Below are 26,572 nucleotides of genomic sequence, written 5' to 3'. Positions count from 1 at the left end.
TGGTCTTACAAACACCTGGGTCTGGTTTACCGGGTTTTGCACATGTCTCCATCTTTTGACTGGTGTATTGGAGTGATTTTTTAATTTTTTAATGGAAGAACCTTGCCCCAGGATTGGGAGAGAGAAAGAAGACATTGTCATGATCTGGATATGAGGTGTCCCCAAAAGTCCAAGTGTAAGAGAGTGCAAGAACATTCGGAGATGAAATGATTAGATCAGGTGTAGCCTAATAAGTGGATTAATCCACTAATATTGATTAACTGGGTAGTAACTCTAGATTGGTAGGGTGTGGCTGCAGGTCACTGGGGGGTGGGTCTTGGGGTTTGGACTTTGTCCCTGGTGAGGTGAACAGGTCTCTCTCTCTGCTTCCTGGCGCCACGTCCTGAGCTGCTCTCCTCCTCCAGGCCCTTCCACCATGATGTTCTGCCTCACCTTGGGCCAGAGCCATGGAGTCAGCCCACCATGGATGAACCTTTGGAGCTATGAACCAAAATAATTTGTTATCCTCTTTGTTGTTCTTGTTGGGTCTTTAACCCCAGCGATGTGAAGCGGACTGAAACACACACCGAACGCTGAAGTCCCATCAACTCCCCCTGGATGAGGGGCCTCACGGTGCACACCAAGCTCTGCTGTTTTCCCTCATGCTGTCGCACTCTTAAACAGAACTTAGCTGGATTCAAGGACCACCAAGGAGAGCTCTAAATACGCACTGTTGATTGACTGGTTCATGAGAAGTTCCTACAACTAAACAGCCAGAAAATGTACCATGTCATGAAAATGCTTGAAATGTTCACCATGACATTTTCTGTCCTTTGAAAAGTAGACTCTGGCTTCTTTCCTGTGCCTTCAATGCCTTTGACTCTTCCTTCCGTGAGGGCTCCGTTTTCTTCCTGAGGAGAAAGGTGGACCCCATCCTCCATGCTTCAGTTAATAAGGACAAGGGACTACATGACAAGATGAGTCAAATATCAACAGAGCAAGGACAACACAAGACTCCGATCCCAAGTCAAACTGATGAAAATAAATATGAGACTTTTCTATCTCAATGGACAATTTCCAAAGTTCATTCCCAAGTTTGAAGAAGGAACTTGGAGGTGGGTTGGAGAAGATGAAGGGGAACATCAAAGGGACGTGGAGGCCTCAATCTTGATGGAGGTTTTGATTTTGGGTGTAACTGATATTTTAGTGATTTTTCTTTGTGAGCATCCGACTTTGAGACCTTAATTTTAGGGACAAGATGGTACTGGTTTGGATGAGTATCCACAAAAAATACCCATGTGTTGAAGGCTTGGTCCCGAGGATGGACTACTGAGAAGTGGTGGAACCTTAAGGAGGTTGGGCCTAATGGGAGGTCTTTAGGTTGCTGGGGGAAAGTCTGCAAAGAGAATTGTGGGACCCCTTCTCTTAGTCTTCCTCTGCTTCCTGGTTCATGATCTATGTAGTTTCTATGCCACACGTTCTCACCATGACAAGCTGCCCTTCACCAGAGGACCATGACAAGATCCTTGAACCCAAATAACCTTTTTATAAATTACTACTTTTTATAAATTAATTGTCTCAGGTAATTCATTATAGGAATAAACACAGGGAATGAACATGTGTCTATCCATCCACCCATCTATGCATCTAACCATTCAACCATCTATCCATCCATCCATCCATCCACCCATCCATCCATCATCTATCCATCCATCCATCCACCCATCCATCCATCATCTATCCATCCATCCATCCACCCATCCATCCATCATCTATCCATCCATCCAACCATCCACCCATCCATCCATCCATCCATCCACCCATCTATCCATCCATCATTTATCCATCCATCCACCAATCCATCCATCATCTATCCACCCATCCATCCACCCATCTATCCATCCATCATCTATCATCCATCCACCCATCCATCCATCCACCCATCCATCCATCCATCCATCCATCCATCCATCCACCCATCCTTCCATCCATCCATCCATCCATCCATCCATCCACCCATCCATCCATTCATCCATCCACCCATCTATCCATCCATCATCTATCATCCATCCACCCATCCATCCATCCACCCATCCATCCATCCATCCATCCACCCATCCATCCACCCATCCATCCATCATCTATCCATCCATTCATCCATCTATCCATCCATCATCTATCCATCCATTCATCCATCCATCCATCCATCCACCCATCCATCCATCCACCCATCTATCCATCCATCATTTATCCATCCATCCACCCATCCATCCATCATCTATCCACCCATCCATCCACCCATCATTTATCCATCCATCCACCCATCCATCCATCATCTATCCACCCATCCATCCACCCATCTATCCATCCATCATCTATCATCCATCCACCCATCCATCCATCCACCCATCCATCCATCCATCCATCCATCCATCCATCCACCCATCCATCCATTCATCCATCCATCCATCCATCCATCTATCCACCCATCCATGCACCCATCTATCCATCCATCATCTATCATCCATCCACCCATCCATCCATCCATCCATCCACCCATCCATCCACCCATCTATCCATCCATCATCTATCATCCATCCACCCATCCATCCATCCACCCATCCATCCATCCATCCACCCATCCATCCATCCATCCATCCACCCATCCATCCATCCATCATCTATCCATCCATCCACCCATCCATCCATCCATCATCTATCCATCCATCCATCCATCCAACCATCCACCCACCCATCCATCCACCCATCCATCCACCCATCCATCCATTCACCCATCTATCCATCCATCATCTATCCATCCATCCATCCATCCATCCATCTATCCATCATCTATCCATCCATCCATCCATCCAACCATCCACCCACCCATCCATCCATCCATCCATCCATCCATCCATCCATCCATCCAATCTACCTATCCATCCTCCATCCGTTTATCTGTTAACCTATCTGTCTTCCATCTATATATCTACTATCTATATTATCATCTATGTTTATCTATTTATCTCTCTAGGATCCATCTGTGTATCTACCTGCCAATTTATTTAATTCTATCATGTGTTTATATCTGTCTATTCCCTTAATCTAGTATCTATTTTATTCTTTGAGTCTAACTACCTTCCTCCCTGACATCATTATCCACCCATCCATCCCTCTATTTACGTACCCACCTCTCATGCACACGGTTCTTGCCTAGGATCAATTTGGCCCACCGTGAGGCCAGATGGCACCATCCAGACACAATATGGAGAGTCACACCCGTACTGGTTCCTGTTCATGCAGACCGCAAGCTGCTGAGTCTACTACCACGCACACAGCGGGCCCCGCAGCGAGATGTATGCAGCTCCAAGTGTTCACAGTGTGGGTTCAGAAACGCTGGTCTACAAATATCAACATACAGAAATGCTATTTCCAAACACTCGCTGCAGTCGACAGAGCGAACCGCGGAATGTTTCACGGAGCAGTCGCTTCGCACCTGCTTGGATCCGGTGGCTTCTCGACTGGGCGCTGGCGTCCGCTGTCTGGTGTCTGGTATGGGAGCTGAAGCCTGTGACGGGGTGAGCCCTCCTCTCGCCCGTGGCCACAGGTGGCTCCTGAAACTCAGGCGACCTTCTAAACGCACACGCCAGCTGACAAGGGGTCTTGCCCGGGGCTGAGGTGCAGGTTTCTCAAGACGACGGACGCGGGCCAAGGACACCTTCTCGGTCCCTTTCCACGTCACGCAGCATGGCCGCCACGTGAGGGCTGACTCCCACGTCCATGGTGGACGATGGCAGCACAGGAAGCCCTTGATGCTGTGCCACCTTCTGCCAAATGTGCAGGGCTGTGCTTTCCTGAGTTTGGGGGTCGGGGACAAGGCTGATGGTCGCGCCCTCTGCGCGTGGCATCTCGCCCCCGCTGCTCTCAGCAGACGCCCGCTGCTTCCTCCTCCTCTCGGGAAGAGGCCCGGCCGGTTTCACGCCCACGAGGTGCAGCATGGCTTCCCGGCAAAGGTCCGTCCAGGTCAACGTCTCGACGCCACGAGGCTGAGAGCCCGTGACGCAAGCCTGCAGGTCTCCCAGGGGCCACCCACCGGGTCCAGGATGCTGTTTGGACTGAAGGCGAGTCTATCGTGGCCGCCCAGGCTGCGTAGGTCACCGTGCCTCAAGGAGACGCCACGGCCCGCCACACAGACGTCAGGATCAGAGACGCACAGGATCCTGTGCACACAGCCCACGATGCACAGGCACGCCCTCCACCGCCCCTTAGCGTTTACAGTCAGGCGTCCCCCATCTGCTCATGCGTGTGACAAGGCAAGAAGGTTCAGAGGTGCAACCACGAGGCTACGAGGTGTGACAAATGAGTGGATTGACCCACTGATATGGAGGAACTGCGTGGTGGCTGGGGTGGGTCACTGGGGACATGCCTAGGGGCCTATATCCTGTCCGTGGCTCCTTGGAGACTATATCCCGTCCCTGGCTCCTTGGGGACTATATCCTGTCCCTGGCTCCTTGGGGACTATATCCTGTCCCTGGCTCCTTGGGGACTATATCCTGTCCCTGGCTCCATGGGGACTATATCCTGTCCCTGGCTCCTTGGGGACTATACCCTGTCCCTGGCTCCATGGGGACTATATCCTGTCCCTGGCTCCTTGGGGACTATATCCTGTCCCTGGCTCCTTGGGGACTATATCCTGTCCCTGGCTCCTTGGGGACTATATCCTGTTCCTGGCTCCTTGGGGACTATATCCTGTCCCTGGCTCCATGGGGTTGATATCTGGTCCCTGGTGAGCAGAGCTCTCTCTGCTTCCTGGTGCCACGTCCTGAGCTGCTCTCCTCCTCCAGGCCCTTCCGCCATTTTGTTCTGCCTCACCTTGGGCCAGAGCCATGGAGTTGGCCACCATGGACTGAGCCTCTGAAACCACGAGCCAAAGTAATTTTTTCTCAGCAGCTCAACTCACCATAGCGAGATTGCAGAACCAACCTAGGTGCCCTTCAGCAGATGAATGGATAAAGAAAATGTGATACATATACACAATGGAATATTACTGAGCCTTAAAGAAGAATGAAATGATGGCACTTGCCGGCAAATGGATGGAATTGGAGACTATCGAGGTCAGCGAAATAAGCCAATCCCCAAAATCCAAAGGCCCAATGTTCCCTCTGATAGGAGGACGCTAACCCATAACAAGATCCCACCACAAAGTGGAGGGGATGCAGCTCGGAGATCCAGCCTCTGCCTCGGAAGCAGGAGACCCTGGGTCCAAGGTCCAGCGCGGAAGCAGAGTTGCCAGCACCTGGACGTGGCCAAGCCTGCAGCACACGATCCCCTGGGAGGCGACAGCATTATCTCAATGGCTTTCAGTCATTGCCTTGAAGCGACTCAAAGACGCCAAAGTTCCCAGGACTTGGGTCCACTGCACGCCGTCAGCACCAGGGCAGAAAGCAGGTGGTCATGGCGTCCACCACAGGGCACGGCGAGCCCTTCCCCCGCCTTCAGGCCGTTTCCCAGCGCCTCCCTGGAGCCTGCCCTGCACAGGGGTCTCTCCCCAGGGTTCAGTATCAAGACCCCTGAGCCCACGGCCTCCAGAGGAGGCAGCTCCCTGCCCTGCCACGGCCGAGGGTCGAGCAGAAAATACATTCTGCCATCCCCGGTCCCCTGCCTTCACTCCCCTTAGTAATGTGCACGATGGAATATTACTCGGCCCTAAAGAAGAATGAAACGAGGGCATCGGCCGGCAAATGGATGGAACCCAAGACTCTCTGAACTCTAAGAAGAAAATCATCAAGAAGATTCTTAAAAATCCCATTTCTACAACCTAGAAAGAGACCTGATTGTTATTACCGAGATGGAACCCGGTTGATGAAAAGAGGAGTGAGTTCTGCGCCTGCATCCTGCACGACTATTTTTTATCGTTATTCCCAACACAGTGGAGCCTGTGCCCCAGGGTCAAAGCTGGCCTGCCAAGAGCTGGTTCTGAGTCTGGTTAAAACAGAAATAATGCCCGTCACGAATAGAGGGTCTGAGGATGGCCATTAACGGCCAGCGTCTGCCCAGGCTTAGGGTCCAAACACCACCCACCCCGGCAAACACCGCAGACCACGCGCCCACAGCCGCCGGGTCTTCAGCAGACCCAGACCCACGTGACCCCCTGAGCTCATTAGTTTTCAATGGAAGCATCGCTGGGAATTGGAAATAAGAAGAAGAAAAAAAGAACGTGTCCAGCTCCTTGGCCCTCTGGTCAGAGTGGACAGAGAGACCACTGATGCATGCCAAGCCGGGGCTCATCTACTGACCCCCGCTGACGCCTTTATTTAATACACCGGAGATGGAACCCAGGGGCGCCCTAACCACTGAGCCACCTCCCCAGCCCTTCAAACATATTTTATTTAGAAACAGGGTCTCGCTGAGTGGCTCAGAGCCTCGCTGAATCGGAGGCTGGCCTCCAACTTGCGATCCTCTGGCCTCAGCCTCCCGAGCCGCGGTGAGCCACCACACCCGGTGCCACATTGCAACTGTTATACGAAGAAGGGATAATTGTAGAGGGAGGTCCAGGGCCGAGGACCTCTGCGATCACTTTATATCCACGCAGACACAACCTGAAAGCAGCTGAGCAGAAGGTGCAGCTTTGCTCACCGTGATACAGAAGGAACGCGCTCTGGTATCTTATGGGATGGTTACAGATATTTTTTGGAATATTTCAAAATAGCTAAAAGAAGGTTTTTTTAAAAAAAAATTTGGGGGGGTACTGCGGGTTGAACTCAGGGGCCCTTGATCCCTCAGCCACCTCCCCAGCCCTATCTTGCATTTTATTGAGAGACAGGGTCTCACCGAGTTGCTTAGCGCCTCGCTTTGGCTGAGGCTGGCCTCCAACTCGCGATCCTCCTGCCTCAGCCTCCCGAGCCCAGTACAAAGACAGGATTTTGAATATTCTCACACAAAAAAACAGACAGTAAGCTTACGCGGAACGGCTATTGTTACCCGGGTGCGATCCTTACGCAGAGCACAGACCCATCACCAGAACCCCCGAGCATGCCAATCACCAAGTGCCCGTTAAGAAGAAATTCGAGGTTTGATAAAAGCGAAAAGGGGATACATAATTTTCTTCGGATTATTGTCTCCGTGGCGAATGTGCATATGAAACATTACACAATAAGGCGACTTTAAGGCGCGTGGAAATTCACCCGAGGAACAGGTAGAAAGGCCGCGTTGCCCCCGGGGTGAACTAGAACCTGACCGGAACCCTGTGCTCTCCCGGGCCCTGGCTTCCTCGCACGGAGGCCAAGCCTCTGCAGCCTCTACTGCCCCGCTGAGTCCCTGCCTCCACGGATCCGAAGCCACCGGGGGGGACATTCCCGCTCAGAGACAGGGGTGCCGAAATGGCACAGGGGATTTTATCTGAATATGAGGGACGCCGGCTTTGGAACTCCGGGCAGGGGGCCGCGTGTGGATGCAAAGAGACTTCCTCAAACAAAGACCCGGGGAAGGTCGAAATGGCAGGCAGGTTTTGCAGGATTTCACCTCGGTCATCAGACATGGCTGGGTGGGCTGTCCCTGCTGTGGCTGGGCAGTGGCCGTGGGCTGCTCCTGTTTAAAGCTGCATGACTGCCAGGCACGGTGGCTCCCGCCTGGCATCCCAGCAGCTTGGGAGGCCGAGGCAGGAGGATCCCAAGTTGGAGGCCAGCCTCAGCAACTTAGCGACGCCTGAAGCAACACAGCCAGACCCTGACTCAAAATAAAAACTAAAAAGGGCTGGGGAGGCGGCTCCGTGGTGAAGCACCCCCGGGTTCAATCCCTGGTACCAAAAAAAAAAAAATGAAATTAGATAAATAAATCAGGATGCATGTCAGAGCCCTGACGCTCTGCCTGCTAACGCCGTTACCTACCGTCCTGACTCGCTGCCCCCGAGCGCGCTTTCTGTCCAAGACCTTGCAGGGGGCAGGGGCAGGCCAGGATGGGCCTCCTAGACTAACTACACCCCTCCAGGCCAGGAGGGCGTCCACCAGCCTTGTCCAGCTGTGCCTACGGGGACGGAGGAAGCCAGCAAGTCCTGGGAGAAACCTGCCCTTATCCTCAGGGTGGTAAAGGACTAACTGTTCCACGTGAGCCCTGCCCACCTGGCCAGCGTCGGCCGGAATAAGATTCCAGAGACCGGGCACCTGAAGTGACTGACAGCTACCGCTCTCAGCTCCGCAGGCTGCAGCCCAGGTCCAGGAGGGGCAGTCGCGGGGCTGCTGAGGCTGCTTCCTGCTCACAGATGGCGCTGCTCCTGGTCCTCACAGGTGGAAGGGCAGGGGGCTCTCTGGTCTCTGTAGAAGGACCCTGGTCCCCTTCCTGGGCTGCACCTGCTGAGCTCAGCCCCTCCCAGAGCCCCACCTCCCACACCAGCACCTGGTGAGGACTCAGCACAGGAACTTGGGGACACACACCCAGGTCCCTGCCCTGCTCAGAGGGCTGGTGCATCCTGTGTGAGTCTCCTGGGCTGCTGTGACCAGACCCCCAGCCCGGGGCTGATGGACCCCAGACCTGACCGCTCTCAGCTCTGCAGGCTGCAGCCCAGGTCCAGGCGGGGCAGACTCGGGGCAGCTGAGGCTGCTTCCTGCTCACAGATGGCGCTGCTCCTGCGGGGCTGGGCCTCCCTCTCCCCAGGTAGACTTGGCTGGACGCACACGGGACTCGGGAGCCCTCTCTGCCCGCGGTGGCCTTGCTCCGGGGTGTCCCCTTGCTTCCTGCCTTTTCCTACCACTGGCCTCAGGGAGGAGGCCTCCGGGGCTCCTGGAATCCCCATTTGGCCTCCGGGAGGTTCTTAGGCTGCAGCGGCCTTGGTGGGTGCACTGTTCACACCCACCTACGAACAGGAGGTGTGATCTTCCTGGGGTGGAGGAGGAAGGTCCTCTCCCTCGGGGGAGGGGGAGGAGGATTCCAGCAAGGCTGGGGCTCCTCCAGGAGCAGAGGCCAAATTCCTGGGGACGAGGGGGCGGCTGCAGCGTGCGTCTGAGGTGCGTTCTGGGAGTGCGTGTGTGAGTGTGTGTGTGTGTCGGCGGCTCTAATAATCCATGTTAGCAAGGGAAGGCCAGAGCGAGCAAGGGAAGCCCACAGCACGACAGGGCGGGTGCTGGGCCTCTGCTCCTGCAGAGGCTGCAAAGGTTCACTCCCGAGGGGTCCCTCCAACCGGGCCACCCACACTTCTCCTTCCCAGGTCTCCATCTCTCTCCTCGATGGGCGCCATGCCATTGGGCCAGGCCGCCATATTGGATGGTGGTCCATCTCCATGGAACTGAGTCGACTAGTGTCTTCTGCACAGGGAGCTCCTCCTGGTCAGGGTGGCCCTGAGGCCATGGCCGTGTCCTCACAAGAGACAGAAGAGGAGACACAGACACAGAGGAGGAGCCACGTGGAGACGGAGGCAGAGGCTGGAGGGCTGGGGCCACCAGCCCAGGGCCGCCTGGAGCCCAGGAGCTGGAGAGGCTGGAAGGAGCCTCCTGGAGCCTGTGGAGGGGCTCAGCCCTGGACCGTGGCCTCGGCCGTCTGATCTGGAGACAGTAAATCCCGCTGGGCGCTCCAGGGGTTCATGGCAGGTGGGGGGAGGCACGTGTGCATCAGGGGGTCAGAATCTGCAACTGGGCAGGAAGACCAAGTGGAGACGCCCGGCGTGCAGCAGAGCAGCCTGGTTAATAACTGCACCAGACACTGAAGACCTGCTGGGAGCGCAGAGCTGGGGTTGTCCCACACCCCAGTTAACGCTGGCCTAGTGACCTTGGCCTGGATGCGGCCTCCGGTCCAGACCCGCCCCTCATAGGCTGAAGGTAGAACCCGAGGCTGCTCTTAAGGGGCCCACCCAGCACCCATTCCTCAGGTCACCTGGCAATCAGGGCTGGACCCACCCCGGCACCTCGGGACCCTCCCGTTCTGCACCAGCCCGGGTGCAGTGTCTGCGGAAGGCCCAGCCGGCCTTGCCCAGCCTCAGGGCCAAGCCCATCCGGGCCGAGCTGGCCTGCACGCCACGCAGCCTCACAGGCTTCACAGACACACGGAAAGGACTTGTCGGAGCCACTGGGCATGAGGACAGCCCTGGGAGGGCCGCGTGCAGACTTCAGAGCTTGCACACGGCCCAGAGGGACCGCTGACCCGGCACGTGCGGCCGAAATGGAAAACTGCCAACTCAGGCGCAGCTGCCGGTGCAGAAGCACCGTCCACCCTGGGCCGCCCTGAGCGGCTCCTGACCAGGCGCAAGGGACCAGCCGTCCAGACGCCGCTCGGGGCACGAGGCTCAGCGTGGCTACCACTGGACCTGTCCAGCCCCTCAGGACACCGGAAGTCAGACGCAGCTCAGGCCCCTCCCCCAAGTGACCGCTGCGCACGGCTCTCCCGCGGGGAGCGCGGCCTCCCGCCAGCCTTACCTGTGCTGCTCAGGGTCTCCGCTCTGATCCTGCCCACGGCCTCCTCTGCCCGGGCCTCGTTGTTCCCCGCTGCCGGGAAGAAGCACAAATGCTCAATGTTACCGAGGCCATTCGGAGCCACTGGCCGGGGAAACAGAATCCGCCCCTGCACGTTGGAAGCGCGGCCCCGAAGCGCGCCCCAAGGGCTCGGCCCGCCGTCCTGCACTGGACCCTGCGGCCCGCGCGGCCCTGTGCGCTGTCCCCCGGCCCCGCTCTGCAGCCGCGATGGGCAGGGAGCGCGCGTGGATCCCCAGCTGAGTTTTCGGGAAGGACGGGCAGCTGGGGGCACAAGCGCTGAAGGGCAGCCGCGTACACAGCAGCCGAGTCGGACCAGAAGCAGGACTTTGCCAGGAGGGTCCTGCCAGGCGCCTCCCCGCCGCGAACCCGCGGCACACATATGCCTGCGCTGCGGGGAAACCGCCAACGCATTTGCGGGAACGTGCGCTGGCGGCACCTCGGTGCGCACGGGGCGGGAGGCAAGGGCAGCGCAGAAACGCAGATTTCGGTTTTTTTGCTTTTTATTTATATATATATATATTTTTTTTCTTTTTTTTTGGTACCAGGGATTGAACCCAGGGGTGCTTCACCACGGAGCCACATGTCTGGCCCTTTTTATTTTTTATTTTGAGTCAGGGTCTCGCTAAGTTGCTCAGGGTTTCTCTAGACTGCAGAGGCTGGCCTCCAAGTTGCCCTCCTCCTGCCTCAGCCTCCAGAGCCGCTGGGATGACAGGCGTTGCCCCGGCTACTAGGTGAGATGTGTCTTTGCGGTTTCTTCTGTCTTTGACCCGACAGTCCCAATGCTAAGCTGTCCCTCCAGGGCTGTTGTCTGGGGAAAGTCTGCCTGTTCAGCTGGGGTGAGCACGCAGCCCTCAGGCAAGGGCAGGGAGCCTCCACCCTGGGTGAGCCCAGCCCAAAAATCCCGGCTGGGATGAGCCACGGGAGAGCTCTGACGGGCAGGAGATCTGAGGCCTGACGGGCGGGCGATCGGAGGCCTGACGGACCGGAGAGCAGAGGCCTGACTGACAGACAGGAGATCAGAGGCCTGACTGACAGCCTGACGGACAGGAGATTAGAGGCCTGACTGACAGACAGGAGATCAGAGGCCTGACAGACAGGAGATCAGAGGCCTGACTGACAGACAGGAGATCAGAGGCATGACTGACAAGAGATCAGAGGCCTAACAGACAGGAGATCAGAGGCCTGACAGACGGAGATCAGAGGCCTGACAGACAGGCGATCAGAGGCCTGACTGACAGACAGGAGATCAGAGGCCTGACTGACAGACAGGAGATCAGAGGCCTGACTGACAAGAGATCAGAGGCCTGACAGACAGACAGGCGATCAGAGGCCTGACGGACAGACAGGAGATCAGAGGCCTGACAGACAGGAGATTAGAGGCCTGACAGACAGGAGATCAGAGGCCTGACGGACAGACAGGAGATCAGAGGCCTGACAGACAGGAGATCAGAGGCCTGACTGACAGACAGGAGATCAGAGGCCTGACTGACAAGAGATCAGAGGCCTGACTGACAGACAGGCGATCAGAGGCCTGACAGACAGGAGATTAGAGGCCTGACTGACAGGCGATCAGAGGCCTGACGGACAGACAGGAGATCAGAGGCCTGACAGACAGGAGATTAGAGGCCTGACAGACAGGAGATCAGAGGCCTGACTGACAGACAGGAGATCAGAGGCCTGACTGACAAGAGATCAGAGGCCTGACTGACAGACAGGCGATCAGAGGCCTGACAGACAGGAGATTAGAGGCCTGACAACAGGCGATCAGAGGCCTGACGGACAGACAGGAGATCAGAGGCCTGACAGACAGGAGATTAGAGGCCTGACAGACAGGAGATCAGAGGCCTGACAGACAGGAGATTAGAGGCCTGACAGACAGGAGATCAGAGGCCTGACTGACAGACAGGAGATCAGAGGCCTGACTGACAAGAGATCAGAGGCCTGACTGACAGACAGGCGATCAGAGGCCTGACAGACAGGAGATTAGAAGCCTGACAACAGGCGATCAGAGGCCTGACGGACAGACAGGAGATCAGAGGCCTGACAGACAGGAGATTAGAGGCCTGACAGACAGGAGATCAGAGGCCTGACGGACAGACAGGAGATCAGAGGCCTGACAGACAGGAGATTAGAGGCCTGACAGACAGGAGATCAGAGGCCTGACTGACAGACAGGAGATCAGAGGCCTGACTGACAAGAGATCAGAGGCCTGACTGACAGACAGGCGATCAGAGGCCTGACAGACAGGCGATCAGAGGCCTGATGGACAGACAGGAGATCAGAGGCCTGACAGACAGCAGATTAGAGGCCTGACAGACAGGAGATCAGAGGCCTGACTGACAAACAGGCAATCAGAGGCCTGACGGACAGATAGGAGATCAGAGGCCTGACTGACAGACAGGAGATCAGAGGCCTGACTGACAGACAGGAGATCAGAGAACTGACTGACAAGAGATCAGAGGCCTGACAGACAGGAGATCAGAGGCCTGACTGACAGACAGGCGATCAGAGGCCTCACAGACAGGAGATCAGAGGCCTGACAGACAGGCGATCAGAGGCCTGACAGACAGGCGATCAGAGGCCTGACTAACAGGAGATCAGAGGCCTGACAGACAGGAGATGAGAGTCCTGACTGACAGACAGGAGATCAGAGGCCTGACTGACAAGAGATCAGAGGCCTGACTGACAGACAGGAGATCAGAGGCCTGACTGACAGACAGGAGATGAGAGGCCTGACTGACAGACAGGAGATCAGAGGCCGGACTGACAAGAGATCAGAGGCCTGACTGACAGACAGGAGATCAGAGGCCTGACTGACAGGAGATCAGAGGCCTGACTGACAGACAGGAGATCAGAGGCCTGACTGACAGACAGGCGATCAGAGGCCTGACAGACAGGAGATCAGAGGCCTGACTGACAGACAGGAGATCATAGGCCTGACTGACAGGAGATCAGAGGCCTGACTGACAGGAGATCAGAGGCCTGACAGACAGGCGATCAGAGGCCTGACGGACAGGTGATCAGAAGCTTGACAGACAGGAAGTCGGAACCTTTGACAGACAGGAGGTCGGAAGCTCTGGCTGCCTGCGGAGGAGGCGGGCGGCTCTAAGACGCCAGCTGCGAACAGCTGTCCTGCAAAGGCCAAGGACCCCGGCCGGGTCCAGCCTTCACCAGCCGCCCTCTGGGGTCCAGGCGGCCCAGCGGCCCTGTCATGCAGAACCGGCCAGAGGCTCAAGGGAAACGCATCCCTGCTACACCGTGGATCTTGGAAGTCCCCGGAGTCCCCGTGTGTGAGTCCCGGTCATGAGCGGGTGCTCTTGGCCCCCGGCCTCCCTGCCTCCAGCGGGAGGAAGTTAGACCACGGGGGACGTGGCCTGAGGGAAGCTGGGACCCCAGACTCTTCCTCTGTTCCCTTCCTTGCTTCCTGTCTGCCATGAAGCGAGGGACTTCGTCCACCGCAGCCTCCAGCACGAAGCGACAACCCGCAGTCAACAGGAACTGACCCTGAGAGGTGAGCCTGTCCTCTCTAGCTCCCTACGACCTCAGCTGACCTGTCGCAGCCCAGAAAGCTGACTCGGCGGCTCCCGGGGCTCCCCGGGTCGGGCACCCGCGAATGCGGTTCCCATAGGTTTGCTTCCTCCGTAGGTCCCGCCTGAGAGGCGAGAGGCCCTGCCCGGGACTCCAGGCCACTGTACTCTGCAGGATGTGTCAGTGACCGCTGGACATCAAAGAACGGGAGGGAATTCACACTCAAGGTCACCTTCCCCTGGGGCTGGATGCGGAACGGCCGCCCTCACGGCATTGCAGAAGCCACTCGTGCACTGAACCAGCGACGACTGTATACACAGAAAGGATCTGCTGGAGCCACGTGGCCGGCACAAGCCACCCGCCTGCTGCTTTGCTCCTCCTATCGAGGGGACCAGGTCTCTGCATGTGTGAATGTCATCTCATCACTGGGGACATGACCCTAATGAATCAGCATGTGCAAGAGACCCCTCTGCTGGGCGGAGTAGTATACAGCCATGAAAAGGAGGCTGTTCTGTCAGCCTCGCAACACCGACGGACCTGGAGGACCTCACGCTAAGGGAAATAAGCCGGGTACGGAAAGGCAGCTGCTGCAGGACCTCCCTCCTAGGTGGAGGCTGAAGACTTGAGCTCACAGAGCACAGAGGAGAGCGGTAGAGATCAGAGGCCTCAGCGAGGGGAGTAAATGCCCGAGATCCACGGCCCGGCGACTGCCGTTGGCAGCCACATAGGACAGCTTTGAAAAGGACTAGCAGAGTAGCCGGCCCACGTCTTCCATGCCAAGAAATAAGCGACAAGTCCACGTTTCGGTCTCGGTTCCATAGAGAGGACCACACGTAAGCGGGTGAAATCTCCTGGGACTGCACTGTAGCAACCAGACGGCAAAGACCCAAAAGCAAAAAAACAAAAAATGTCGGGCACAGTGGCACACGCCTGTCATCCCAGCGGCCGGGGAGGCTGAGGCAGGAGGACGGAGGCTTCAAAGCCAGCCTCAGCCACAGGGAGGCCCTCAGCACCTCAATGAGACCCTGTCTCTAAATAAAATACAAACTAGGGCTGGGGAGGGGGCTCAGGGGTCGGGTGACCCAGGGTTCAGTCCCCGGTGCAGCAAGAAAAAAATTGTTTAAAGCAATATAATTTCCAGACTTTTAAGAAAATAGAATAAAAACCTTGGAGCCCAAACCAGTCACCAAACGACGGCCCTGAGCTTGTTAAATAGGGTGGCTGCCTGGTTCCCCACCAGCGGGACGGAGAGGAGGGGCGAAGGGGACGGAAGGAAAGATCCGCCATCAGGATCATCCCGAGAGGGCGGCTCGGCCCCTGAGAGAACCAGAGAGGAAGGAAGGATCTTCCCCCGAAGAGGAAGACAAGACCGTGGGGACTGAGAACCCGCGGGCCGATGAGGCGCTGAGAGAGTTCAGAGCCCTCCCGTGCTCAGGGGGACCCGGGTCAGAATGGGCGGTAATCGGTCCTGGCTCTTCAGCGAGTCCTGGTCCTTTAAGACTCAGGACCTCGGAGAGCTGGCAGTTGAGGATCCTCAAGGGCGACGTCACGTTCACGTGAAAGCGCCTTCTGACACCTGCCAGCACCGTGTCACGCCAGGTATGAGGCGGCCGGTGACCCTCAGCGTCAGCCGGAGTCATTGCGTGGCAGCCCTGACCCCTCAGGACCTCACTAGGTGGCCATGTTTGTCTTTAAGGAAGTGACGGAAGCCGGGTGTCATCCCGGGAGCTCAGGAGGCTGAGGCAGGAGGATAGTGAGTCGGAGGCCAGCCTCAGCGACTTAGCAAGACCCTAAGCAACTCAGAGAGACCCTGCCTCTAATAAAAATAAAATAAAAAGGGCTGAGGATGTGGCTCGGTGTTTAAGCACTGCTGGGTTGGAGTCTAGTACCAAAAAATTTAGATAAATAAAAAGAGGTGAGTGAGGTGCAGTGAGGTCCCCAGGGTGGCCATGACCCCAGGACCTTGGGACATGCCTGTGTGTGGAGAGGGGTCTTTTCAGATGTGACTGAGGTGCAGTGAGGTCCCCAGGTGGCCCTGATCCCAGGACCTTGGGATGTGCCTGTGTGTGGAGAGGGGTCTTTACAGAGGTGACTGAGGTGCAGTGAGGTCCCCAGGGTGGCCCTGACCCCAGGACCTTGGGACGTGCCTGTGTGTGGAGAGGGGTCTTTACAGAGGTGACTGAGGTGCAGTGAGGTCCCCAGGGTGGCCCTGACCCCAGGACCTTGGGACGTGCCTGTGTGTGGAGAGGGGTCTTTACAGAGGTGACTGAGGTGCAGTGAGGTCCCCAGGGTGGCCCTGACCCCAGGACCTTGGGACGTGCCTGTGTGTGGAGAGGGGTCTTTACAGAGGTGACGGAGGTGCAGTGAGGTCCCCAGGGTGGCCCTGACCCCAGGACCTGGGACATGCCTGTGTGTGGAGAGGGGTCTTCACAGAGGTGACTGAGGGGCAGTGAGGGCCCCAGGGTGGCCCTGACCCCAGGACCTTGGGACGTGCCTGTGTGTGGAGAGGGGTCTTTACAGAGGTGACTGAGGTGCAGTGAGGTCCCCAGGGTGGCCCTGACCCCAGGACCTTGGGACGTGCCTGTGTGTGGAGAGGGGTCTTTACAGAGGTGACTGAGGGGCAGTGAGATCCCCAGGGTGGCCCTGACCCCACAGGACTGGGGTCCTGGTAGAAGAGGAGGTGAGGACACATCTGCAAGCCCAGGAGAGAGGCCTCGGAGGAGCCAGCCCTGCCCACACCTGGACCTCGGGCCTCCAGCCTCCAGGACTGTCAATCAATCAATGTCTGTTGCTGGTGTCCCCAGGCTGTGGGACTTTGTGGCGGTGGCCCTAGGGACTTGGTGGACAGGTTGGCATTTATTCCAGTGAACCCCACACCAAAAATGCCCCCCAGGACTGCAGCTACCTGTGTGTCCGGCCGTTCCCACGAGCACCGGTCCCTGGTACTTCCTGGCCCTTGAACATCCCCCTTTACGGGTTTGCTGGACCTGACTTTTGGGTCCCCGTGGAAATCGCCATTTCCACACTTAGAACTGAAAACCGGGGTCCCCGCCTCCCGCGGGGCACCAGCTAAGCAGGTACGGGAGCTGATCACCTATGACCACGTGCATGCCCAGTCTGGCCAGGTGCTTGGCGGTACAGTAGCCGATCCCATCTGTGCCTCCGGTCACGATGGCCACACGATCCGGCTGCCGGGGGAACACTGAGGACGAAGGAGGAAAAGCCAGGTTAAAAAAAGCAGAGTCCAAGCCAGGCCCACGTCTGTCATCCTGGGTATTGGGGAGGCTGAGGCAGGAGGATGGCAAGTTGGAGGCCAGGCGCAGCAACCGAGCGAGGCCCTAAGCAACTTAGCACGACCCCATCTGGAAAATTTAAAAAATAAAATTGCATAAAAAGGCTGGGGTGTGGTCAGGGGTTGGCCAGGTTGCGTCCCCAGCCGGCCAACGATTAGAGGCAGAACCTCCTCCCTGGACCCGCAGGGAGTTCCAGCCCCCTGATCAGCCGCGGCCCGCAGCCTCCGGATGCAAGAATGAGACCGACCGGCCTCCACCCGAGTCGGGACCGGAGGTGAAACCCGTCCTGATCGTCTTCTGCAGAGTCCATGCTGTGCCCCGGCCCCTGGTCGGGGACAACCCGGGAAAGCGCCCCCCCGGGGGTGGCCCTGAGCCGGCCTCGCTGCTGCCGGTTCTCAGGAGGCAGTTCCTATGAGGTCGGTGGATCCAGCGGGAAGAGGAAGGTCGTGCGGAGTGTTGGTCACGCTGCCGGAGACAGGAGGGAAGGCAGCAGGTGACCAGGAGGGACAGTGGCAGGTGACCAGGGGGAAGGCGCAGGCGACCAGGAGGGACGCAGCTGGGACCCGGATCTCCCGGGAGGAGCCCGGGGTGGGAGCAGCCGGAGGGCGGGCGGAGGCTGCCCCGCGGCCTCCCCGGGAGGCCCACCCAGGGCGCCGGCTGGGCGAGGGCGGCTCTGGGGTGGAGGCCGGTCTCCAGTGGTCCCACCGGCGGCGGCGGGGGTCCTACGGGCTGCAGCAGGCAGACCCCCTCCAGGCTCCGCAGCCCCATCAAAGCCGTGCGTGGAGCGTGGAGGACGCACGGGGCTCTTCGCCCGCGGAGCCCAGGAGGCCACGCTGAGGCCACCTCCGCCTCGCCGTCTCCGGAGGCCACGGGCCCTCGCCGGAGCAGGGGTCCCTGAGGGTCAGCAAGGCCCAGCACGGGAGGCAGCTCCTCCCCGCCTCCCTCCCTCCCCCGGAGCCTCAAGTTCAAGTGCAAAGACAGGCGCCACGTCAGACGGAAAACCCGGACTCATCCCGGGGGTTGAGGCCAGACGTGTGAATGGACCTGGACCGGGAAACAGAACTGCCAGAAACAGGCGGCGGTCACGTGGGAAAGGAGCTCACGACCAAAGGCCCGGATGGAACTCTCCCTCGACGGTGTTGGAAGATGTGAACCGACGGCCGGAGGAAGACGAAACTGCACGTCTGCCACCCGGGCGGCTCGGGAGGCCGAGGCAGGAGGCTCGCAAGTGGGAGGCCAGCCTCAGCCACGGAGGGAGGCCCTAAGCAACTGAGCAAGAGCCTATCGCCAAATAAAAAAAATCAAAAGTGCTGGTGGGCAGGTGGCTCAGTAGTTAAGCACCCATGGATTCAATCCCTGAGCCAAAAATTAAAAAAAAATACATATTGCTTTAGACAATCCGCCTTCCCTTCCATTAAAGACGCTTGGATGTCACACTCCAGGCTGAACCGCACCGATTGAGCCTCGGGATTAAGGTCAGCCTCGAGTCCTTTCTGCTTCTGTTTTTAAAACACTCAAGACAAAAATCTCTTTAAAGCATTAAATCGGTGCCGGGCAAAGACAGGAGCTTTAAGGATGCAAGGCAGAGTCCAGAGCAGAGCTGCACCTCCCTGACTGGGTGGAAATCTCGCACCCACACACCCACACACCCACCTACGTGTGCATGCACAGCAGCGCTAGGAGATTGTTTTTTAAAACTTTCCAGAAAACTCTGCATCCCCATGGAACCAACGAGCTCGCGGACCTCACATACGCTTCACTGCCTGGCGCAAAGGCGTGCCCGGGAGGCCGAGCCAGGAGGATCACGAGTTCAAAGCCAGCCTCAGCAACAGCGAGGCCCTAAGCAGCTCAGGGAGACTTGTCTCTAAATAAAATACAAAATAGGGCTGGGGAGGTGGCTCAGGGGTCACCCAAAAACTACTAGCAGCACCCTCTAGGAGCGGGGTCCCTGGGGAAGCAACAGGTCCCTGCCTGTCTCTGCCCTAAGCACGCTGGTCCTCAGCTGGCTCTCTAGAAGCTGGGTGGGCCTCGCCCAATCAGTTGACAGGGCTTCCCTGAAACATCAGGTGCACCTTCCTGGGCAAGAAAGCTCGTCTGTGGACGTGGCCGACTGGACCCACGAGTTGGAGGCCTGCAGAGGTTGGCAAATAAATGGTTGCCCCGCAGTTTCCTTAATGTTGTGTGACTCGTTTTTGCAACACGCGGGAAGTGAGAATGTGTCCACGTTTGGCAGCCTGGGTCCTTCTGGCCGGGCGCTGCTCCTCCCATGGACCTCTGCTCACGTGCGCCCCCTGGGCAGCGAGGACGGGTCAGGCCCTCGCCACAGCGCTGCCCTGCCCAGCGTCTAAACCCAGCACGGCCAGCTCCCTCGGTTCCGTGCGACCTTGCGACCAGCGCGCGTCCTCGGCGGTGCGGGGCTTCTCTCCAGCGCGGGCGGGCACGGGCCTCCGGACCCAGCCTCCCTCCACCTGGGAGCTCTACCGCGCCTGGAGCTCCGCGTTACCGCCGCAGCCACATCCCATAATACCAGCCACATGGCTCCGGATGCCGCCACGAAACCCAGGAGCTCCCACGGGGACGCTGAGCCTCCCGCGGTGCCAGAGACACCCTGGAGGCCAAGACCGGCAGGCGGAGGACGCAGCCCGCTGCGCCCTGGGGCGCCCTGCGCGCCTCCGCCCTGCGCGCACCCGGGACAGCGGCCGGGACTCCGGGACACCCACAGCCAGGGCGTCCGCGTCCCTGAAATGAACCGGCATAATATATAATATGTCATATATATCGATATAAAGGTGCAGCATGTGCATATGTAGTTATGATGTAATATTTAATGATTAGTGTAAAGGTGCAGTGTTTGCATATAATAATGTATAATACGATATACTATATGGTATGACCCACGCGGCACAATACACATAATCAACAAAAAGGGGCAGCATTTGCATATATGTTACATTTAATATGATTAATGTAAAGGTGCTGGATTTGCATATAATACATAACAATGTACTCAATATAAAAGTGCAATATTTACATGTAATATATACAATATACTATTTAAAAAAATTAACCTAATGCTGTACTATCTGCATATGTGATACATATAATTAACAGTAGTACAGCATTTGTACATAATATATAATATAATCATATAAAGGTGTAGTATTTACATGTGAAAGTATAATATTCAATACAATACAATGCCATAGTACTTGCATAATATATGATATGCTATTTAATATTAAGGAACTTTGTAGTGCAGCGTCTTTTTAATATGTCACATGATCGATATGAGTGTAGTATTTCCATAATGTACATAATATAATATGTATTATGCATAATTAATGCAGGGGTGCAGAAACGGTTGTACAATATGATATAATACAACGGTACAGTACTTGCGTGTAATGATATAATAATATAATGCAGGATGTCATGTCACTAATCTGAAGGTGCATTTGCATATAATATATATAATTGTAATGTGATTAATGCCAAGGTTCAGGACTGGCATAATGGCCGATATGATGCAACAGGACACCGTGGCCTCTGTGTAATACGGTGACCGACAGGGTGTCTCACATCATGTCGCTCACCTCCCGCTGCGTTGGTGCGAGGAATCACGCGCCTCCCTCCCGCACCCTTTCCTCCCTCCCGGTGGCTCAGCGTTCCTAACACGAGGCCCACGCCGTGCCAACAGGGGTCCTGTGACGCCGCTTGGGGAAGAAGGACAACCGCACACAGCACAGCAGAGGCCCGTCCTCCGCTGCTTCCGGCCCGCGAATGGCCGAATCCGTGGATGCGGAACGTGCCGCGCTGAGCGCAGACTGCGTTGCTGGCCTGGAGCACAGGCCACCCCGGGGGCTCATCTGCACTCGTTCCACCTGCAGGGGCCCCACTTACAGCTCAGGCCCGGTGGACCGGCACTGGGAGTTAAGGTGCCCTGAAATGTTACTTTAGGGGCGCACAGGGGAAAGCCCCCTCCCCAGACACGCGCCCGTGCCCAAGGCGCGTGGACGCGCACGCTCCTAAGCGCAGATCACGGCGGGCCTGGCCAGCGGGGGCTCCCCGGGGAGACGGGCGGGCTGTGCTGAGGCTGGACAGGCGCCTCAGCCTCTCCCTCCCTGGCCCGGCGGCCTCCTTGCTGATTTCCAGCCAAGAGGCTTCCAGCCCACCGGCAGGGCCCAGCGGAGGCCAGATCTGCCGCCTCCCTCTGCTCCTCCGCATCCTTCGCAGCTTTTAATCTTGGGTTAACCCCTGACCCTCCCCCCAGATGTCAGCTCATGCCTAAGGGACATCGAAGGACCCAGCTCCCCAAATCCTGGCTGTAACTTGGCCTCCGGTGCATCGGCCAGCCCTGGCCACCACCTGGCCCAGGCTCTGCAGCCGCACGCAGAGAGCGAGGGGCCCAGGGGCCCTGTTCTCGGTCCCCAACTCCTTCCTGCTCCTGAGCCCGCAGGCGCCGCAAGACCGCCTGGGGGCTGCACTGGGTACCGAGCGGGCGGACTAAGAAAGGCGCCCACGGCTGCCCTCACCCCGCTGGCGAGGCCAGGCGGCGGGCACACTTCCTGCCAGGACCCGGCTATGTTTAGAACCTGCTGAGGTCATGCTCCCTGGGCAAGAGGCCAACCTGGACGCTGACCTCAGGCCTCCGGGAGGCCAGCCTCCCTGTGGGCCAATTAGAGGAAGGCATCTGCCCCCACCACCCCCGCTAGTCAGCTGGAGGTGGCTGGGACAGGAGGGGGTCACGGTCAGGTCATGGAAATGCAGAAAGGAAAAAAAAAATCACGGGTTTTACATCTTAATCCAGAAGCGCACAGAAAAGACTGTGGGTTTTTAATGTTTTATTTTTATAAGGAAGACGCATAAAGGAAAACTGCCCAGCAGCGCTGAAACAACGTGCATTTCCAGGGGCTGGGTGCAGCTGCCAGGCCCACCGTGGCCCAGGCGGGTGGAGCCGGGAGCCACCCCGGCAGGGCCAAAGGAAGCAGATGCAGCCACATCCAGAGGCGGGAGACAATGCAGCGGGTAAAGAGTTCATTGTAACAAACCCGCAAATGCAGCGGGTAGAGAGCTCATGGTAACAAACCCAGCACAACGAGCAGAGGAGAGGAACAAACAACCCCCAGGTGTTCCATAAAGACACAGGGCGCGACCCCGGGTTCACCCAGACTGGTGGAAGAGCCAAGAGGAAAATCAGCTAATAGTTCTCACCAAGCACACGGCACAGGGGACAAAACCAGGGAGTTTCCCCCTAGACTGTCAGGCGACGGAGGAATTAGAGGTTGATACACTTGATGCAAAAAATCCCCCTCTGCTGGGGCACATCTGTCATCCCAGTGACTCTGGAGGCTGAGGCAGGAGGAGCGCAAGTGGGAGGCCAGCCTCAGTAACTTGGTGAGGCCCTAAGCAACTCAGAAAGACCCCGTCTCCAAGTCCAAAACCAAAAGGGCTGGGGAGGGGGCTCGGTGGGCAAGCGCCCCCGGGTTCAATCCTGGTACTTCGAGGCTGGAGGGCCACAGGAAGGGAGTTGGAAACGCCCTGGAAATCTGACCTTCGCCTCCTCTCCGACCCGGCAAGACCCTTTCTAAGAATCCACCCCCCGCACATGCACAAGGCGCTGGGTTCCAGTCTCAGCCCCGGATGTAAATAAATAAATTAAAGAAAGGCCCATTGCCAACTAAAATATATATATTAAAAATATATATATTTTTAAAACAAAAGAATGCACCGCACAGCCAGATGCACAAAGACAGGAGGCCCCAACACACAGCAGGGTCTTGTTTTCCACAGAAACATTTGGGGTTCACTGTCAGGCTACAAGAAGCTTTCTGCAGGTGTTCTTTGAAAAGTCACATTGTTGCAAGCAAGGAGAATGCCCTTTTGATTTTTCTAATTATTATTTGGTGACAGGCTCTTTTGATTTTTCTAATTATTATTTGGTGACAGGCTCTTACTTAGTGCTCCGTTGCTGAGGCCGGCCTCCAACCTGCGATCCTCCTGCCTCAGCCTCCTCAGCTGCCAGGATGACAGGCGTGGGCCCCCCGCACCCGGCCTCCTGCCTCTTGAAGTGATAAAAATCACACTCCAGCTTCCGTGTGATCCAGCTCCTGCCTGGCGGAGAGTAATAATGATATCGTAATAATAGGAGAGCGGAGAATGGCCTTCCCTACGGGTGAGTCCATCCCTGCGGAAGCAGAACCACAGAAGGTCTGCCCGTCTGAACGTCGACGCTATGTTTTAAAGGCTCACAGCCTTAAGAGAGAAGGTGCTGGGTGTACTAACTGGCTTGACTTGAGGCGGCCACCGGGCATGCCCGTATCAAGACCGCACAAGGCGTGCCACTTATTAATTGTGCTTTGCCAATTGTATGCACATTTATATATCATGTAATGCCCGCCTATTTCTACCTACTGATCACGTAATCACAATCATGTTTTGCCAAAGTATGCATACATACACCTACATATATAATTTAATTTTTCTTGTTTGGTACCAGGGATTGGACTCAGTCAGGGGTGCTTAACCCCTGAGCCACCTCACCAGCATTTTATGGAGAGACTGGGTCTCCTTGACGTGCTCAGGGCCTCGCTTTGGCTGAGGCTGGCCTCCAACTCGGCGATCCTCCAGCCTCGGCCTCCCCAGCCGCTGGATGACAGGTTTTTTTACTTATTTTTGTTTTTAAATGGCTTGATTTCTAGGCAGACTGCCCCCAAATGACTCGGTTAGGAACACAGCTGCAAAACGCACAACAGCGTCTTTCCTGACCCCAACCTGGTTTCTAGGACGCTGTCCAACAGGGCTCCGGAATCCTGGGGTGGGGCAGGCTGCCTGCAAGTTCCTGCCTCTCTTCTCTCCTTCTGTTCTTGCTGTTTGTTTTTAGGGGGCCCTTGGAACCCAGGCCCTTTACCCAAGCCAGGCGGGGCTGCACCTCCGGGCCACAGCGAGGCCTGAAACTGGCCAGTCATGCTCCCTGGCGAGGGAGCAGATCTCACAGGCGATTCCTCTTCCACACAACTAGGCTGCGCCGGTTTTCTCAACCAATAAAAAAAGACCCGGAGCCGGGCGTCTTGGTGCAGGCCTGTCATCCCAGATGCTGGGGAGGCTGGGGCAGGAGGATTACAAGTTGGAGGCCAGATTCGGCAACATAGCAAGGCCCTTGGCAACTCAGTGAGGTACTCTCAAATTAAAGAAAGGGCTGGGGGTGCGGCTGCGTGGTGAAGCCCCCTGGGTTCGATCCTGGGAGCCCCAAAATCAATCAATCAATCGATGCAACAGTAGGGGAAGGGGGTCCCGGGAAGGGAGGCCAAGATGGAAAGGTCACATCCTGGGGCACCAAAGGGAGCCAGCTGTCCCCTGCCTGCAGGCGGGCGTCAAGATCGGTCCTGGTGCGCGGGCACCTTGCGTAAAGGCTCTTCAAATCGCTGCCATTGCGTCTCTGAACCCAATGGCACAGTTTTGCTTTGCGCCCTGGACTTGGGCAGAGCGGTGACGCTAACCCAGGACCCGCCCGGTGGCATCTCTTGAATCCCCTCCTGTCTTCACTGGTCCGGGTGCAGGAACAAGCCCTGGGCCAGCGATGCACCGGGACCTCGCACAGCGCTGCGTGTGCGCGGAGGAGGCCGGGCCACGAGCAGGAAAAGAAGAAGAGCCGGAGGTCAGGGAGTGGCAGTTCCCCGCCCCTCCTTCTGTTTTCCCTTCCCCGCTGCAGGGCAGATCGGGGTTTGCAAGTGAGAACTGAGCGCAGCAGCAAATGCCTGGGGTCTCTTGACCGAAAACCGTTGAGAGCCTTCCTCCCCCGCCCTTCCACGCCGTCCTGAGCTGCCCGGATTAAGATAGAACAGTGTCCACGAAGCTCTTCTGCACAGAAGGGGGAAAAAAAGGAAGAAAAATTTTAAAAGAAAAAAAAAAACTTTTTTTTCCCCCCTGAGTCCTGCAGGGCTGGGTGGGATGCTTCCGTCCGTCTGAGCAGGTCCCTTGACAGAACATTCTCTGTGGCTCTCAGGAGCCTCCTGAGATCTGGCTAAGTTTTTGCACAAAATAAAGAAATGAAAACTGAGCCGGGACCTGCTGCTTGGGACACGAAGCGGTAGAAGGGGCAGGATGGGGGAGAGGCCACCGAGACACGCAGGAGGCGGGGAGGCGGAGGAGCTGGCTTCCTGGAGTTTGCGGGGCGCTTTCCTAAGAAGGAGGTGCCACAGACCGCTGCGCTCAAGGGATTGGGAGGAAAGGCACAGAGCTTGCAGAGAACTCAGGCGGCGGGGCCTCCGGCATACTTCACGGCATCTCTGCGCGGCTCCTGAGTGTGACCTAGGGATTCATGAGAACGAAACAGGATCTTGCGTGCAGGATAAGAGACAGGAGAGGAAAGGAAAAAGGTGTTCTGACTTTAACCTGGAAGCCTGGTGCCCTGTGATTTCCTCAGACCTCTGTCCCCAAGCCACCTGTCAACCCCCCCCAGTTTCTAGGAAATCAACCTAAATCTTTGCTTACCATCTTAAGTTTCCAGAAACTCACTCAGCAAACAGGTCCTGGGCACTGTTTTTAGGAACCAACCTTGATGCCGTTCCACAGATGGAAAGGTGATGCATACACACAATGGAATATTACTCAGCCAGAAAGAAGAATGAAATAATTTGCTGGTCAATGGTTGGAGCTGGACAACATCATGCTAAGTGAAATAAACCAAACCAAAATAACCAAAGGCTGAATGATCTGCGGATGCTAATTCACAAAAAGGGGGACACTAGGGAAGAACAGAATTACTTTAGATGAGGTAGAGGGAGTGAAGGAGGGAAGGGTGTGGGGCAGGAAGGACAGTAGAGTGAACAGACGTGCTGACTCATGTGCATGTGTGACTGCATGACCATGTGATCCTGCAACATGGACAGTCAGAAGAATGAGAGACGACCCTCCATGTATGTCTGATCTGTCAAAATGCAGCCATGCCTTCTGCTGTCAGGTGCAACCAGTTAGAACAAATAAAGTAAGAGACCAGGGGGTCTGAAGCCTTCCGTACAGGGCACCTTCCCAGAAACCTACAAGGCAGGGTACTTTCCCCAGAGTTGAGGGGATAGCGCAGATGTCAGCCTGAGGGTCGCGACCATCGTAACCAAGACCGGTGTGACGCCCGCTCCTTCCTCACCTGCCTTAACCAAGTTTTTTTTTCTTTTTAGTATCCAGGGATTGAACCCGGGGTGCCTGACCATGGAGCCACATCCGCAGCCCTTCTTTAGCTTTTATGTAGAGAAAGGGTCTTGCTAAGTTGCTTAGGGCCTCGCTAAATTGCAGAGGCTGGCCTCCAACTTGCCATCCTCC

The 26,572-nt window shown here is 56.6% G+C and overlaps 1 protein-coding gene across 1 annotated transcript in view; it reads right to left on the bottom strand.

The window, feature by feature from the left end:
* DHRSX (dehydrogenase/reductase X-linked) overlaps positions 1 to 26,572 on the bottom strand; it is an 84,699-nt gene that overhangs the window by 47,880 nt on the left and 10,247 nt on the right. Inside the window, exons 2-3 of the mRNA XM_079125004.1 lie at positions 17,059 to 17,166; positions 10,380 to 10,448 (exon numbers count right to left, since the gene is read on the bottom strand). Of these exons, the coding sequence (XP_078981130.1) occupies positions 10,380 to 10,448; positions 17,059 to 17,166 (177 nt within the window). The remainder of the gene's footprint in view (positions 1 to 10,379; positions 10,449 to 17,058; positions 17,167 to 26,572) is intronic.

The sequence above is a fragment of the Sciurus vulgaris genome, assembly GCF_902686455.1.
Source record: "Sciurus vulgaris genome assembly, chromosome: X".
NCBI lineage: Eukaryota > Metazoa > Chordata > Mammalia > Rodentia > Sciuridae > Sciurus > Sciurus vulgaris.
This window is presented reverse-complemented; position numbering and strand designations above follow the sequence as displayed.